Source organism: Notolabrus celidotus, chromosome 23 (genome assembly GCF_009762535.1).
Source record: "Notolabrus celidotus isolate fNotCel1 chromosome 23, fNotCel1.pri, whole genome shotgun sequence".
In the NCBI taxonomy this organism is placed as follows: Eukaryota; Metazoa; Chordata; class Actinopteri; order Labriformes; family Labridae; genus Notolabrus; species Notolabrus celidotus.
The window spans coordinates 26743962-26759162 of NC_048294.1; the positions used below are offsets into that span (position 1 = coordinate 26743962).

Genomic DNA, 15201 nt, shown 5'->3' on the forward strand with positions numbered 1-15201 from the left:
TACCTCTGACACTCTCCACAGCTCATTATGTTCTTACAAAGAGAGACTGCAGAGTTTTTAATAACACACAGAGATTTGCAATCAAACAGCACACAGCTGATGACAACTGATGATGCATGGGAAACAGAGTAAATGGCATGCAGTGCATTTTCCTGTGAAGCCAAGGGTCTATACAACCTCAGATTGTCTCCATATCCCACTATGCTCATCCCAAATCTGCATGCATTTGTCAATTAAAACTGCTTGTTCCCTAATTACATTCCCTGTGATACGATGTGAGTTAGAGGGATATTTGCTTTTAAGCTTAGCAGCGTCTCATGGGAGTGTGAAGATATCCAAATCCTTTGGATCAGTTCAGAACAGTGTTTGGTTTCAGTGATAATTATACCAAAGTGTTAATATGTAATCATATTTAGAGATGTGTTTTTCTAAATGTAAGACACCTGATGTCCTTTGAATGTATGCCACATGGAACATGTCAGAAATGGCTTTTGTTTGAAACGTCTACACAGAACTAGAAGTAGAGATATCAGTGAGATAATGCTGATTCCCATTTTAATCACCAATAAAGTGCATCTCATTTCAAAACGAAATGCAAAATTCGTCTGCGTTGTTACGCTGCCGCGCGCTTTGCATAAGTGGACTTTAGTTCTGCATAAGTTATGAATATGCTATGTATACAACAATAACCGAAAAAAACATCAGCGCATGTCAACGCATTTTGATACGTTGGGAAAACGCTGGCTAAATCGTTAAGCTGTGACAGGGCCAAAAGTCCCCACCTCTACTGGTTGTACATTCCTCTTGCCCCAACACAATAACCATTCTCTTCTGGTCTCTGGTCTTCTCTGCTTTTCCTCTTCAAGGTCGCCAAGGTAGATGAAACCAAAGGTTGCATATATGTCCACCTTTTCACCGACAAGAACTTCCACGACATCACCCGCAGCCTCAACCATCACATGGTCCAGTCTGACCTCTTCAAACGAAAACCAGATGTTTTCCTGACAAGCCACAGGTTTCTGCTGCTTCTACATTCATCTGTATTATTCCTTCAAATCTGGTTGAGCTAAATTTAAGTTGAATTAATACTTGTTAACCTAACTTAACTTGTCAGCCCTGCCAAGATATCCACACCCAATTTATCTTCAAAGACTTCCACAACCAGTGAATCAACTAATGGGAGTCCAGCATCATCTTCTGTTTCAACCAATCCCCATCTGAAGCGGGCTCTATCAGGACCCAGAGGAGGGGGCGGTGGCGGCGGAGGAGGCAACACAACCACCACAAGCCTACCCGAGACACCATCATTGTCTTTCTCTCCCTTTCAGCTTCCACCTTCTCTGGAGCTCCCCCCAGCAGGTGGTGTAGATTGTTCATATCACAGTAATAAATGAAAAACAGATTCCCAGGCACAGATTTAAGCGTTTAATAATTCATTTTACATTTGTTGTTGTTGCTAGAAAACAAGTTATTTTTTTCTCCTCAGGAAGCAACATGGATGTTTATGTATCAGTTGCTTGCCATCCAGGCCACTTTGTGCTGCAGCCCTGGAGAGATATGTACAAACTGGTGGTGTTAATGGGAGAGATGATTCTCTACTACAACAAAAGTGAGGAGAAACTACTCAACATAGAGAAACATCGGATATATGCTGCTAAAGTGGAGAACAAGTGAGTAGAACAGTGCTTTTATTCAGAATGAATGTTGACTTCTTTTTCTCAACATTAGAGCAACTTTATTTATGTTCCAACATAACTCTGATTTACAAAACTTGTGGCTCTTTATTTGTATAGCGCCAAATCCCAACAAACGTTCTCCTCAGACTCTTTTCAAACAGACTAGGTCTAGACCACTCTATGTTCTATTATTAACAAAGACCCAACATCAAGACAGGATCAGATCCAGTCCCATCTTACAGACAGGACTCAGTCTGATCTCATCCTAATCCACCATGAGCAGAGCACTTTGCAGCATTTAGCAAGTTACAGTGGCAAGGACAAACTTCCTTTAACAGGCAGAAACCTCCAGCAGGACCAGACTCATGTTAGACACACATCTGCTGAGACCGTGTTGGAGAGAGGGATAGAGGGAGATGACGAGAGAGAGAGATGATCGTGGTGAGACGGAGAGTGGTAGTTGTAGCAGCTGGAGTGCTGCTGCATGTACACAGCAGCAGAGATCCAGAGGAACCTACGAGACAAGGGAGCTCAGGGACTCCAGATAGGTCTATGGTTAGTAACTTTAATGTGACAGGAAGAGTTAAAGTAAGAGATGAGGGGGTTAGGGGGTAGTGGGTGAGAGAGGATCCCAGTGTGTCAGTCTAACCCTGTAGCAGCAGAACTAGGAGCTGGTCCAAGCCTGATCCGTCTCTAACTATAAGCTTTATCAAAAAGGAAAGTTTGAAGCCTCTTCAGTGTCAGGTGGAGGTCTGGGACAGTGCCTGTGGAATTGCAGACCGGGGTGGTGGTTCCCATTTTTAAAAAAGGGGACCGGAGAGTATGCTCCAATTATAGGGGTATCACACTTTTCAGCCTCCCGATAAAAGTCTATTCCAGGGTGCTGGAAAGGAGGCTCAGATACAGGAGGAACAATGTGGTTTTCGTCCTGGCCCCGCGGCCAGGACAGTGGACCAGCTCTTTACCCTTACGAGGCTCCTGGAGGGGGCATGGGAGTTTGCCCATCCAGTCTACATGTTTTTTGTGGACTTGGAGAAGGCCTACGATCGTGTACCACGGGGGCTCTTGTGGTTGGTACTTTGGGAGTATGGGGTTCGGGGGGCGCTACTGCGAGCTATCTGGTCCCTGTACGACCAAAGTGAGAGTTGTGTCCGCATACTTGGCACAAAGTCGGACGCGTTCTCAGTGCGTGTTGGCCTCCGCCAGGGTTGCCCTTGGTCACCGATCCTGTTTGTAATCTTTATGGACAGGATCTCAAGGTGCAGCCGAGGGGAGGAGGGTCTTCAGTTTGGGGGCCTCAGAATTTCACCTCAGCTTTTTGCAGGCAATGCAGTTCTGTTGGCTTCTTTGAGCTGGGACCTCCAGCAGGCATTGGGGTGGTTTGCAGCTGAGTGCGAAGCGGCCGGGATGAGAGTCATTGCCTCCAAGTCTGAGGCCATGGTTCTCTGCCAGAAAACGGTGGATTGCTCTCTCCCGGTGGGGAGTGAGACTTTGCTCCAAGTGGGGGAGTTTAAGTATCTCGGGGTCTCTTTCACGAGTGGGGGTAAAATGGAGTGTGAGATCGACAGGTGGATTGGTGCAGCGTCAGCAGTGATGCCGACGTTGTATCGGACCATTGTGGTGAAGAGGGAGCTGAGCCGGAAGGTAAAGCTTTCAATTTACCAGTCGGTCTACGTTCCAACCCTCACCTATGGTCATGAGCTGTGGGTCATGACCGAAAGGATAAGATCGTGGATACAAGCGGCTGAGATGAGTTTCCTACGAAGGGTGTCTGGGCTCAGCCTTAGAGGGAGGGTCAGGAGCTCGGACATCCGGAGGGAGCTCGGAGTAGAGCCGCTGCTCCTCCACGTCGAAAGGAGTCAGCTGAGGTGGTTCAGGCATCTGATTATGATGCCTCCCGGACGCCTCCCTTAAGAGGTGTTCCGGGCACGTCCGTCTGGGAGAAGGCCGAGAACGCGGTGGAGGGATTATATCACCCGCATGGTCTGGGATCGCCTCGGGGGTTCCCCAGAAGGAGCTGGAAAGTGTTGCTGGGGAGAGGGATGTCTGGTTCAATTTGCTTGGACTGCTACCCCCGCGACCCGACCTCGGATAAGCGGAAGAAAATGGATGGATGGGAAGTTTGAAGCCTACTCTTAAAAGTAGAGAGGGTGTCTGCCTCCCGGACCCTGACTGGTAGATGATTCCAAAGGAGAGGGGCCTGATAACTGAAGGCTCTACCTCCCATACTACTTTTAGAGACTTGAGATATGATAAGCAGGCCTACTCACTACACAGTTGGTTTCTTTTCTGTTAGTAGTGTTGTTGTTCTTACAAAAAGGTCTGGTTTTGAAACTGATCACAGGACAGCTTTCTTAAGGTCTTCAATCAATCAATCAATCAATCAATCAATCAATCAATCAATCAATCAATCTTATTTGTCCAGCGCCAAATCACAACAAACGTTATCTCAAGACACTTTTACAAACAGATTGAGGTACATAGCCTGTCAGTAAAGACATATTTATCATACTGAGTAAAGAACTGCTGACTAGTGGAATGACTTATTTTAGCAGCTTAGTTGGGATTGGGTCTAAAAGACAGGTCGATGGTTTAGCTGAAGAAACTGTTGAAACCAGTTCAGGAAGGTCAATGGGTGAAAAACAGTCTAGGTATACATCTGGCTTTAACGCCGTTTCAATGATCCCGCTGTTGGTAAAGGGTCCTACACTAGTTAAAGGTAAGAGGTTACTAATTTGATCTCTAATCTTTAAGATTTGATCATTAAAGAAGCTCATAAAGTCATCGCTGCTGAGGGCTAAAGGAATACATGGCTCAGTGGAGCTATGACTGTCTGTCAGCCTGGCTACAGTGCTGAAGAGGAACCTAGGGTTGTTTTTATTCTCTTCTATTAGAGAGGAGTAATAGGCAGCTCGAGCATGCTGCAGGGCCTTCCTATATTTATTAAGACTATCCTTCCAAAGTGAGCAGGTTTCAGTTGTTTTATTGGAGCGCCATAATCTTTCTAGTTTTCTAGAGTTTTGTTTTAGTTCACGGGTTTGAGCATTATACCACGGAGCTAGCCTCTGTCGTCTAATAGTCTTCTGTTTAAGAGGAGCGATTAGGTCTAGGGTAACCTGCAGAGAACCTGTAGTATCATCTACAAGCTGATCTAGCTGAGAGGGACTGGAGCTAGTATACAAGCTTTGAGCTAAGGTTGGACTAGATACTGAGTTTAAAGCAGCAGGGATAGCCTCTTTGAACTTAGCTACGGCACTATCAGACAAATTCCTGGTTATTACGTTTTTATTACCTTGAGTAGAACCTACTAGGAGGAAATCAAACGTTACTAAAAAGTGATCTGATAAAAGCGGATTTTGTGGGAAGACTAATAAGTCCTCAATTTCAAGACCATAAGCCAGAACAAGATGGAGGGTGTGATTGAAACGGTGAGTAGGTTTGTTAACAACCTGTGAGAAGCCAATTGAGTCCAGCAGGGACATAAATGCAATGCTAAGGCTGTCATTATCAACGTCTACATGAATATTAAAGTCACCTACAATGACTATTTGATCTGAGCTGAGGACTAAATTAGATAAAAACTCTGAAAATTCAGTTAAAAATTGAGAGCACGGGCCAGGAGGGCGGTAAATTATAACGAATAAGATTGGTCGCACTGTTTTAGAAACTGGATTGGGAAAGCTGAGAACTAGGCCTTCAAAGGAGCAACAGCCTAGTTTGGGTCTAGGGTTAACCTGAAAACTAGAATTGAAAATAGCTGCCACTCTACCACCTCGGTCTTGGATTCGTCTTAGAATCCAACAAATGTTTAATCTGTCCTCGGCCTCAGGCTGGGTGAACTTCACATTTTAAAACCGAAACTGGTCAACACCACCACTTATAGGCTATTCATCTACATCATTACTAAGTAGAATTGTTTACAAAGTAAAATGCCACTTTCTAACGACGAATAACTTCAATCCATTTTTAGTTTGCTATTTCCCCCGCTGGTTACTGTGGCAACCTCCCCCAATGTTATGGTCTAAGTGGAGGACAGGCCCCCTGCACACACGCAGGAGTGGCTGGAGACCATGTGCTAAGAGGCTGTGTGTATGCCCTGGACAGCAGATGGCTGCAAACTCTTCTGTAACCATACAGATTGTATCTGTAAATCAACATGCACTGAGGTCTTCAGACCTTGGTCTTGGTCTTTACTCGATATTGATCCCAAAATGACTTGGTCTTGTCTTGGTCTCAGTACAATCTGGTACTTTTACTTTGCTAAAATACTTCAACACATCCTCCCTCTCTCTTCTTAGCTGGCATCGTGTGTTGGTGAAAGGAATTCTATCCAATGGTTTGGTGTCTGTGTACGAGCTGGACTATGGTAAACACGAGCTGGTGGGCTGCTCCCAGCTCAAACCTTTGATTAAAGAGTTCACACAGCTGCCGTTTCAGGGAATCACAGCTCAACTTGCTGGTGAGTAAAGTGGACATACTTTCACAGATCGTTCACAAATATTGTACATCTTACATAATTTCTTACTTGCAGACTTAGCACTTTATTCATAATCTACTGTGGAAAGAAATCATTTTGTAAAACATGATGCTGTAGCTCACGTTCTGTCACTGTGTGGCTCATCAAAAGACATTTTTGTCCAATGATTTGTTGAAAAGTAATAAAGAAATAAAGAAACTGTTGTTTTTGCAGGAGTGAAGCAAAGGCAGTGGTCAGAGGAAGCTTCCATCGTTTTCAGGAATCATGTGGAGAAGAAACCTCTTGTGGCCCAGCTGGAGGCGATACAAGAGGCCCCTAATCCCTGGGACAGGAAGGCGACAGTCTTCCTGGTTGACACTTCACAAGAAGAAAAGGACATCTGGGTGCATGACATCATGGCTGAATTTGCTGATGAGCCGACCAATGAGCTGTAGACAACAGATGTCAGAAACAGTTGTCACGCTGCTCTATGGAGGCACTAAAAGAGTTGCTCATCCATCTTTCTCTATTATTTAGGAGGACTTAAGATATATGGTTTTAAAAAGTGTAGTAGTTAGGGGAAATTGGGACATTGAGTGGTTTGATAGCATGTTACCGACAGAACATAAGAGGTTTATGTGGTTGTTGCCGCTTACTTCTTGTTTTGGGGATGTTAATTGAAAGAGTTTTTGATGTGAATTTGAATGACTAGTTTTATCATTGGACAAAACACCCATGCATGGCTTTGATCCAGACTTACCAAATACTCAAAATGTAATATGCAGAAAGTAAAAATCAGATGCAGCAATCCATATCAGTCCCACAAGGCGGTAGTTAAAAAACACACGTTTAAGCTATCTTCTGTGGGGATAGGTTTTTATCAGAAGCAGCGTTTCCTCAGCAGTTCTTTGACTGCACTTTATTTTGGTGTCAGACAAAGTTTACGATGACCACCTCAACCCTGAATGTGAGCATCATGAACAGTGCACCTCAACCCTGAATGTGAGCATCATGAACAGTGCACAGAATGTTAAAATAATCTCCAATAAGCTTACACGAGCTAAAATTCATCCGCTAACAATACGATGTGCTTTAAGACTGTATTTCTGATAGTCATGGATAAGTCACTGGATAAGTCAATGAGTCATGGGAAGCAGATGTAATAAAGAGAGCAGTTTATTTTCTCAATTAGGATTTTCATGACTAGAGACATTTATTTATTAACTTAGAGACAGGGAACATTCACCGTTTTTTGTTGTTGCTAAAACAGTCTTAAATTTCTGCTGCCAATGCCCCTTTAAGAACTGCTTATAACACAGTAAAATTCCATTAATTTCCAATTCAACACATCTCTATGCGTGAGGGAAAGGTCATAAGGTTTGGACAACATCTGCAGGTGTTGCTGATGTTGTCCAGGACTCTGGAGTGGAGAATTAACAGTGTTGTTATTATTGGACCAGTACAGTTATGGACCTAAATGGGGATCAGTAAAACTAGATCATTTTAGTTTGGACTTCTGATCTCTGCCTTTACTTGTGTTGCAAACTAGTCAAGTCCCCAATCTCATAAACTATGGGGCGTCATTTGTAAAGTTTTGCACACTGAAAATCACAACCACGATTCTCCACATTTAGCTACAAAATGTCATAAAAACGTAGAGTAAAATTTTAAAAGTCACATTTTTATCACATTTAAAGGAATATTTGTGATCTTTTCACTTTATTTTTGTCGTGACAGATATAGTTAAGTTAAACTTACTAAAAAAATTATAATTATATTATCTAAATGACGAATCAAAATGTTGATTGTTAAATCTAAATGTTAAATGTTAAATGTTGCTCTGCGATCCTAAATATTTAGCTAATATGCAATTTCACTCTGCCCCCTAGCAGAAATACCCAAATAAAAGCTTCATAAAGCGACACAGACTTAGCAATACCAACTTAACTTGTCCGTCCCATAGACTGGTTCTGTTCTGTCTCTGAGCGTTGTATAATCTCTGAATGGCCTCCAAAACTGCCACCAATATTTTCTGCTAAATCAGAGCACATTATGGACGGCAGGCAGTCCGGCTGGTAACTTGTAGGAGTCCATCCTGACTGTGGTTGAGATATCTGTATTTTAGATTTAACATTTAGATTTAACAATCAACATTTATATTTAACATTTAGATTTAGATTTAACATTTATATTTATATATATATATATATATTTATATTTAGCATTTATATTTAACTTAAATATATTAGTCACAACAAAATTAAATGTGAAGAAGATCACACATATTGATCTAAATTTAATTAAAAAAGTGAATTAAAAATTCACGTTTTCTTAAAATTTACGATCTAAATGTGGAGAGTTGTTGCTGTTATTTTCAGAGTGAACAACTTTACAAAGAGCAGCCCATAATAAACAGCCTCTTGGAATATGAGTGCAGATGGTGTCATTGATAAGGATACAGTGCATTTGACATTCCTGGGGACTGACTCAGATATTCAGCTATATTCATTAATGTGGCTGAAGTATGAATTGGAGCAAGCAGAGGCTGAAGCTGTAAGTGTACGATGCATCCTGCATGCATTGAACATGTTAGCAAAGCCAGCATGACGCTGTGAGCGACTGTCCCACTGATTCTGGGATTTATTTATAATGAATGAAAATGTGAAAACGCCTCATGGTTTTGGATGTTTAACTGCTCCTCCAGTTCTTCAAACAGTGGACTTTACAAAGCATTATCATGAGTCGACTCTACATTTAGGATATATTTAATATATTTTCTGTGGATGGTAAATCTATGATGACTCTTTGATTGATGAAGACCGAGTGGTATTTAATGACTTGTTTTTGGAATAAAGTTTGTTAAAGAGTTTTGATTGTAAACACTCTTTTCTATGACTACTACTAATACATTCTGTAATATTATCATAATGTTATGCATGGAAGACAAGTGCACACATCATTTTAATTTCTTTATTAAAATATCAAAACATTTCACTCTTCTTTACATATTGAATAACTGCAGCAGTTTTTCCATCCAGCAGAATAGCTCTCACACCATATTTCATGCCACGCAGTAATCAGACCACGTCACTCCCATTCATTTATCTATCATTTGCATTTCTTACAGATTTAGGCACATATTATGTTGTAGAAGTCTATATCTACTTTACAAACAGTCCAAATGTGTCCAGAATTGTGTCCTCTATGTTGACTACTACAGAATAGATTGTATGTCTTCCCCCTGTTGTCGGTCTCTCAGGCTAGCGGATGGAGAGCATCATCACAAACTCTGAGGAGGAGAGAGAGGACAAAACAGAGAAGTCGGTATAGTACTGAGTTTATCTGACGAGAACCACCCTGTTGCTTTTCGACTCAGCAGTATGAAATTTGAGACAACATTGTGACCAACAGTGTGGATCCTAATCGCTTGATAAACTGTCAGCCATATAAAGCTCTTACTCTCACCTTCAAAGTCAATGTTTCCGTCTGCGTTAATGTCCAGCTCCTTTAAAATCTCCTCCAGTTCTCCTTTCTTGAGCTTCTCCCCCAGGAGTGACTTTATCGCCTCTTTCATCTCATCCTGGTTGATCTTCCCGTCTCCATCGAGATCAAACTTTCAAAAGGAGAGACATTGGCAACAACTTGATAAAGGGATGGTTTTTATTCTGTCAATTTCATTAACCAAGAGTTAAAAATATACAACTGTTAAAGTGCTCGTTTGTAGGATGTACTTGTATTCATTTTGGATTAACTCACTGAGATGCAAAATAATGGAATGAAGACCTTTTTAAAACAAATGTCCTGTCATAAAATCAATCTGGGGTTTTGTTGACAGACCTGCACAAAGGCTGATTGGAGCTCTTTGAGTCCAAGCATATGAGCAGTCTCTCCCATCATCCGGGGTCCCATCAGTTCAACAAAGTCTTCAAAATCCATCAACCCCCCCACTGTTGAGAAGAAAGTTGTTATGGGTCAGGAAATAGAGGGACATTAGAAAAAAAAAAAGCAGCCATACAAATATGCATTGTCCATCTGAAAATGAAAGTTAAATCATAGAATTTAATCATCATGTTTTTTCTTTATCATTGTGCACAAGTTGTCAGTGTAACAAAAGTATCTCCTATTCTTACTTCTCATTTTGATTTGTTGAACTATCTCCAGCAGCTCCATTTCTGTGGGCATGTATCCCATGGTTCTCATGCATTCAGCCACATCTTTGTAGTTCAGATATCCATCCTGATCATAGTCAAACTCTTTGAACGCTTCTTGCAACTCTGTAAAGAGATCAACGGTCACATAGAGATCATGGCTGTCCCAGTGGGGGTTATCGAGGCAGTACTGCAACATCACAATCCTTATAGGAGTATCAGAAAAGTAGAGCCTGATTTAAAACTGCTTTAATCCACAAACCAGAGTTTCAGACTGGTCGAGAAGTTTTGGGGGCCAGAAAAATTGGAAAACTCCAAAGTAACTACAACAAATATTTTATATGTTTCTCTATAACTTATGTGATGCACTGTTTCAGCTTAAAAAATGATGGGTGGTTTTAAGCTTTCCGAACTACAATGGCAATATTGTTGAGCTGTTGTGGTTCTACTTACCATCCAACTCTGCCTGAGCTAATTCTCTGTCCTGCAGAAACAAGAAGAAAACTCATGTTGAATTCTGAACAAAATAACTGGAAGCTTTTGTAACTAACAAAGTTCCTTGCAATGAGTACGTAATGAGATCACTTTTTCCAATGTAAAGTTAAAATCAACAGATTTGTATGGGGCGCCATTTGTAAAGTTTTGCACACTGAAAATAACAGCAACATTTCTCCACATTTAGTTCCAAAACTTCATAAAAATGTAGAGTGAATTTCTAAAAATCTATTTCTTTTTATCACATTTAGAGGAACATTTGTGGCCTTTATCAAATTTAATTTTGTTTTGATGAAAATATTTTTTTAATTAAAATCACTGTGAAATCCAAATGTTAAATCTGAATCTAAATGTTAAATAAAAATGTTAAACATAAATACAAATGTGAAAAGTTAAACTTTCCTTTTTGATAAAGCTTATAGTTAGAGCTGGATCAGGCTTGGACCAGCTTTTGTCATGCTGCTATAGGCCTAGACTGCCGGGGGAACTGGCACACTGACACACTGGGATCCTAGCTCACCTTCTTCCCCCCAACCCCCTCATCACTTACTTTAACTCTGCCTGTCCCATTAAAGTTACTAACCATAGACCTTTCTGGAGTCCCTGAGCTCCATTGTCTCGTAGATTCCTCTGAGCTGCCGTAGACGTCCTCCTGCTGTGGACGATCTGGACTCCAGCTGATACGGACGTGCTGGACTCCAGCGGCAACAGCTACTACGACTCGTCTCATCACTATCACCTCTCTCTCTCTTTTACTCCCCTCTATCTGTCTTTCCAGACCCAACTCAGTCGAGGCATGATGGCTGTCTAACATGAGTCTGGTTCTGCTCGAGGTTTCTGCCTGTTAAAAGGAAGTTTGTCCTCTCCACTGTAACTAGCTAAATACTGCGATGTGCAATGCTCATGATGGATTAAGGTGGGGTCAGACTGAGTCTTACCCTGTCTTGGTGTTGGGTCTCTGTTCATAATTTGACATAGTGTGGTCTAGACCTCCTATGTTTGTAAAAGCGTCTTGAGATAACGTTTGTTGTGATTTGGCGCTATACAAATAAAGATTGATTGATTGATTGATTGAAAGGGGCGCCGTTAGCCTAGTGGTCTAAGGGCGCCTCATATACAGAGGCCACAGCCCTCGTCTCCGAGGTCGCAGGTTCGATTCCAGCCTTGACCATTTACTGCATCATCTCCCCCCCCTCTCCACTCCCAACATTGCCTGTCTCTTCAGCTGTCCTATCCATTAACGACTGAAGTGTTAAAAATATAACTTTGTAAAACAAAAAGCTAAATGTTAAATCTAAATGTTAAATGTTAAATCAATGTAAATATTCCTCTAAATGTGATTAAAAAAAAGTGACTTTTAAAAATACTCACTAGGTTTTTAGGAAGTTTTGAAGCTAAATGTGGAGAAATGTAGCTGTTTTTTTCAGTGTGTGCAACTTTACAATCAGCGCCCCATAGATTTGCAAGTACTTTCTGAATGTAAGATTATTATACTGCATGTTAATATCAAGTAGGCATCATCAAATGAAAGGAGGCACACACAGGTCAATTTCACAGAGGACAGATCCCATTGTCCAAGGTGACACAGCAGGTAGGTATCCTAAATATTTTAAAGTCAAGTGAGTGTTTGCCAAAGTTCCTCTTTTGGATTACACTAATGAATAGTGGCAGTAAGCCTGAGCTAATAGGACGCTAATACTATAAATACACCAGACTTAGTGGCCACAACTTGAAAGAGATCAGGTCCAAACTACGTCTACAGCCTGACTTCTACCTCAGTCCTGAATCTGATGTTTCAATGATGGCTCCTTTAACTAGTCGAGTCCAAAATGATAGGTATCTATGCATTTAGATCTTAATATAAATAAAAGACTTCTAAATTTTGTCTGACTCTTAATGATCAGTGTTATAAACATATCAAGTTTTTTATTTAAACATCAATTAGAATTACAGCAGATCAGTTTTTTAAATGAAAGTGTTGGGAAAACATATTATACGTTTTAACATGGGTATGCACCTACACCAGGTCAAAACTGCCTCTGTAGACCATCCCTCTAGCTCCACATGCAGATTATGTACTTCACAACATTTGGGTAGCAGCAACTTACCGCCCCGAAAACACTGTTCAGCACAGAGTTGTAGACTTTGGTCATGCTCTCTGTGGTTTTCTTGGACTTCTTTGAGGATTTCTTGGGTGTATCAGAGACTGAACCGTTGCTGTACAGTTAAGAAAAATAATAGGTTTAAAACAGCTAATGCACACCTTACATGTGACTATAAATTAAAAATGATCTCAAAAGACAACTGCATTTTCAGAAGACAGTCTTTATCCATCAATTCTAGAAACGTATAGAAACAAACACTCGTACCCCTCTGTGGAGGCTGAGTCAACAGAGGTGGTGGAGGGTGTCCTGTCTCCTGCCTTGGACATACTGTTGACTGACACAGATGTTCACAGGTTACAAACACTCACCAATGGAGAAAAAGCAACATACTGGTGAACTTCTTTCACTGATCTATTTTTGAATACAAAAGAGCAAATAGTTGAAATGAACTGATGAGTCTTATTTCCTTGATCTCTCTGCTATTTCCTTGATCTCTCTGCTTCCTCCAACCTTCACTTGTATCTAGTTACTCATCTTACCTGTTTGCTTACTCTTCCCCAATGGTGGGAAAAGACAACGAAAATGAGCAGCAGTTTCTTTTTGTCCTCCTTGAGTACGGTTCCACTTGTGCTCTGTTCAGTGTCCCGTCTGCTCAGTTTTTCCGACTCCCTGTGACCCCTCTCTAGCAGGAAGGCTTAACAAGTAATCACCTGGCTGCACATGGAGCCAGCGATCAGAAAGCAAAACGTGGAGCAGCAGTGTGACGGACATTAAAGAGGACTTTATCTTGGGTGATTTCAATGTGCACAGTGAGTTATAAACATCCTTAAGTCAGGGAAATATGGAGGTTGTCTTTGCAGTTCTGCTCGTCAGTGCCGACTGAGTGAGAAAGTGTTTGCTGCAAAGATTTCCTCTCTGTCAGAAGCAGCTCATAGTAGACATAGGGGTCAAACTATCAGTGTATGAGTAACACCAGGGGGCCCAGAACTCCATATCCACGAGAGAGGCTTTACCTCAGGATCAAATTATAACGGTTACACAGACATGGTGATGTTGTATAGCCCATAGGAAAGCTACAAGGATCCAGACTAACGCGGCTGAAGGCTCTGGACCCCATGGTGGTCAAGCGAGCAGGTGGGAGGGTGAGTTGGATGGAGGAGGAGGACCTGAGACTACGTGTGGGTATTTTGGTCTGGAGGAGCTCAATGAGGTCCTGAGGAGCTCGGTTGTTGATGGTCTTGAAGGTGAGAAACAGAATCTTAAAGATGATGTGGTATTTAATGGGAAGCCAGTGGAGCTGCTGCAGGACAGGTGTGATGTGGCTGGTGGAGGGGGGTCTGGTGATGATGACAAGTGCATTACTTGTGGCTCAGTGGGTAGAGTTGGCCGTCTATCAATCGGAAGGTTGGCGGTTCAATCCCAGCTCCGGCAGTCACATGCCGAAGTGTCCTTGAGCAAGACACTGAATCCCAAATTGCTCCCTCTGTTGTTCAGAGGTGTGTGAATGTGTACGAATGAGATTAGCTAACACTGATGGTCTCTCACTACATAGCAGCCTCTACCATCAGTGAGTGAATGGGTATGACTGGGTAAATGTGACGAGTAGTGTAAATGTGCTTTGAATGGTCAGAAGGACTAGAAAAGTGCTATATAAGTACAAGTCCATTTACCATTTAAAGTTTGCACTATAATTAAATGTTGGATGTCTTAAAACTCCCTCCAGCTCAATGAACCAAGGTACCAGTCTTGCATGATACTAGTATTGTCTGGTTTTGAAAAGTGCAGAAATATATTTATGATGATAATGATGATGATTGTAATTATTATTATTATTATATTATTATTATTATAATAATAATAATAATAATTATTATTATTATTATGAAAAATTAATATGTTAATATTAATATTCCACCTGCATCAAGCACCAGCATTTAGTGTTTGGTAAAGGTCGAAATTTGCAGAAGCCCTAAAAGGATTTAATACATTTATTTTCTCTGTTTTCTCAAGAGAACAGCTTCATTTTGTCGTTGTTTTGAGAAAACAAAGCTTGTTATCTTGAGATCTCGACTTATTTTTCTGGTGATAATGGGATCATTAATCTAATTTCATCTAGAAATCAAAGCTCGCTTAAGTGTTTTTGATCTTCAAACTGTAAGATAAATGTCTCGTGACAAGATGTATTTTTATTCTTTACTGAAGCAACATTTTCTAAACAATGTTGTTAAAAAAATAAATGAATAAAAAATCATTCAAGAAACTGATAACAGGCCTTTCCTATTACCTCAACTTACTTGGTTACCATATGTATAAATGTGCTC

At 41.1% G+C, this 15201-nt stretch overlaps 2 protein-coding genes across 2 annotated transcripts in view; one reads left to right on the forward strand and one right to left on the reverse strand.

The window, feature by feature from the left end:
• Positions 1 to 8319, forward strand: part of tdrd7b (tudor domain containing 7 b) — a 38816-nt gene extending 30497 nt beyond the window's left edge. Inside the window, exons 16-20 of the mRNA XM_034676123.1 lie at positions 867 to 1015; positions 1115 to 1359; positions 1487 to 1670; positions 5975 to 6135; positions 6367 to 8319. Coding sequence (XP_034532014.1) covers positions 867 to 1015; positions 1115 to 1359; positions 1487 to 1670; positions 5975 to 6135; positions 6367 to 6587 — 960 coding nt within the window. The 3' untranslated portion in view covers positions 6588 to 8319. The remainder of the gene's footprint in view (positions 1 to 866; positions 1016 to 1114; positions 1360 to 1486; positions 1671 to 5974; positions 6136 to 6366) is intronic.
• An 813-nt stretch (positions 8320 to 9132) lies between these two features.
• Positions 9133 to 13673, reverse strand: si:cabz01076231.1 (calcium-binding protein 2). The gene is made up of 8 exons (XM_034676903.1): positions 13420 to 13673; positions 13145 to 13214; positions 12884 to 12992; positions 10734 to 10764; positions 10263 to 10406; positions 9970 to 10079; positions 9598 to 9745; positions 9133 to 9421 (listed from the first exon to the last, which is right to left on the reverse strand). Exons 2-8 carry the CDS (start codon positions 13204 to 13206, stop codon positions 9393 to 9395), a joined length of 633 nt encoding a protein of 210 aa, XP_034532794.1. The 5' UTR covers positions 13207 to 13214; positions 13420 to 13673; the 3' UTR covers positions 9133 to 9392.
• Positions 13674 to 15201: the final 1528 nt, after the last annotated feature.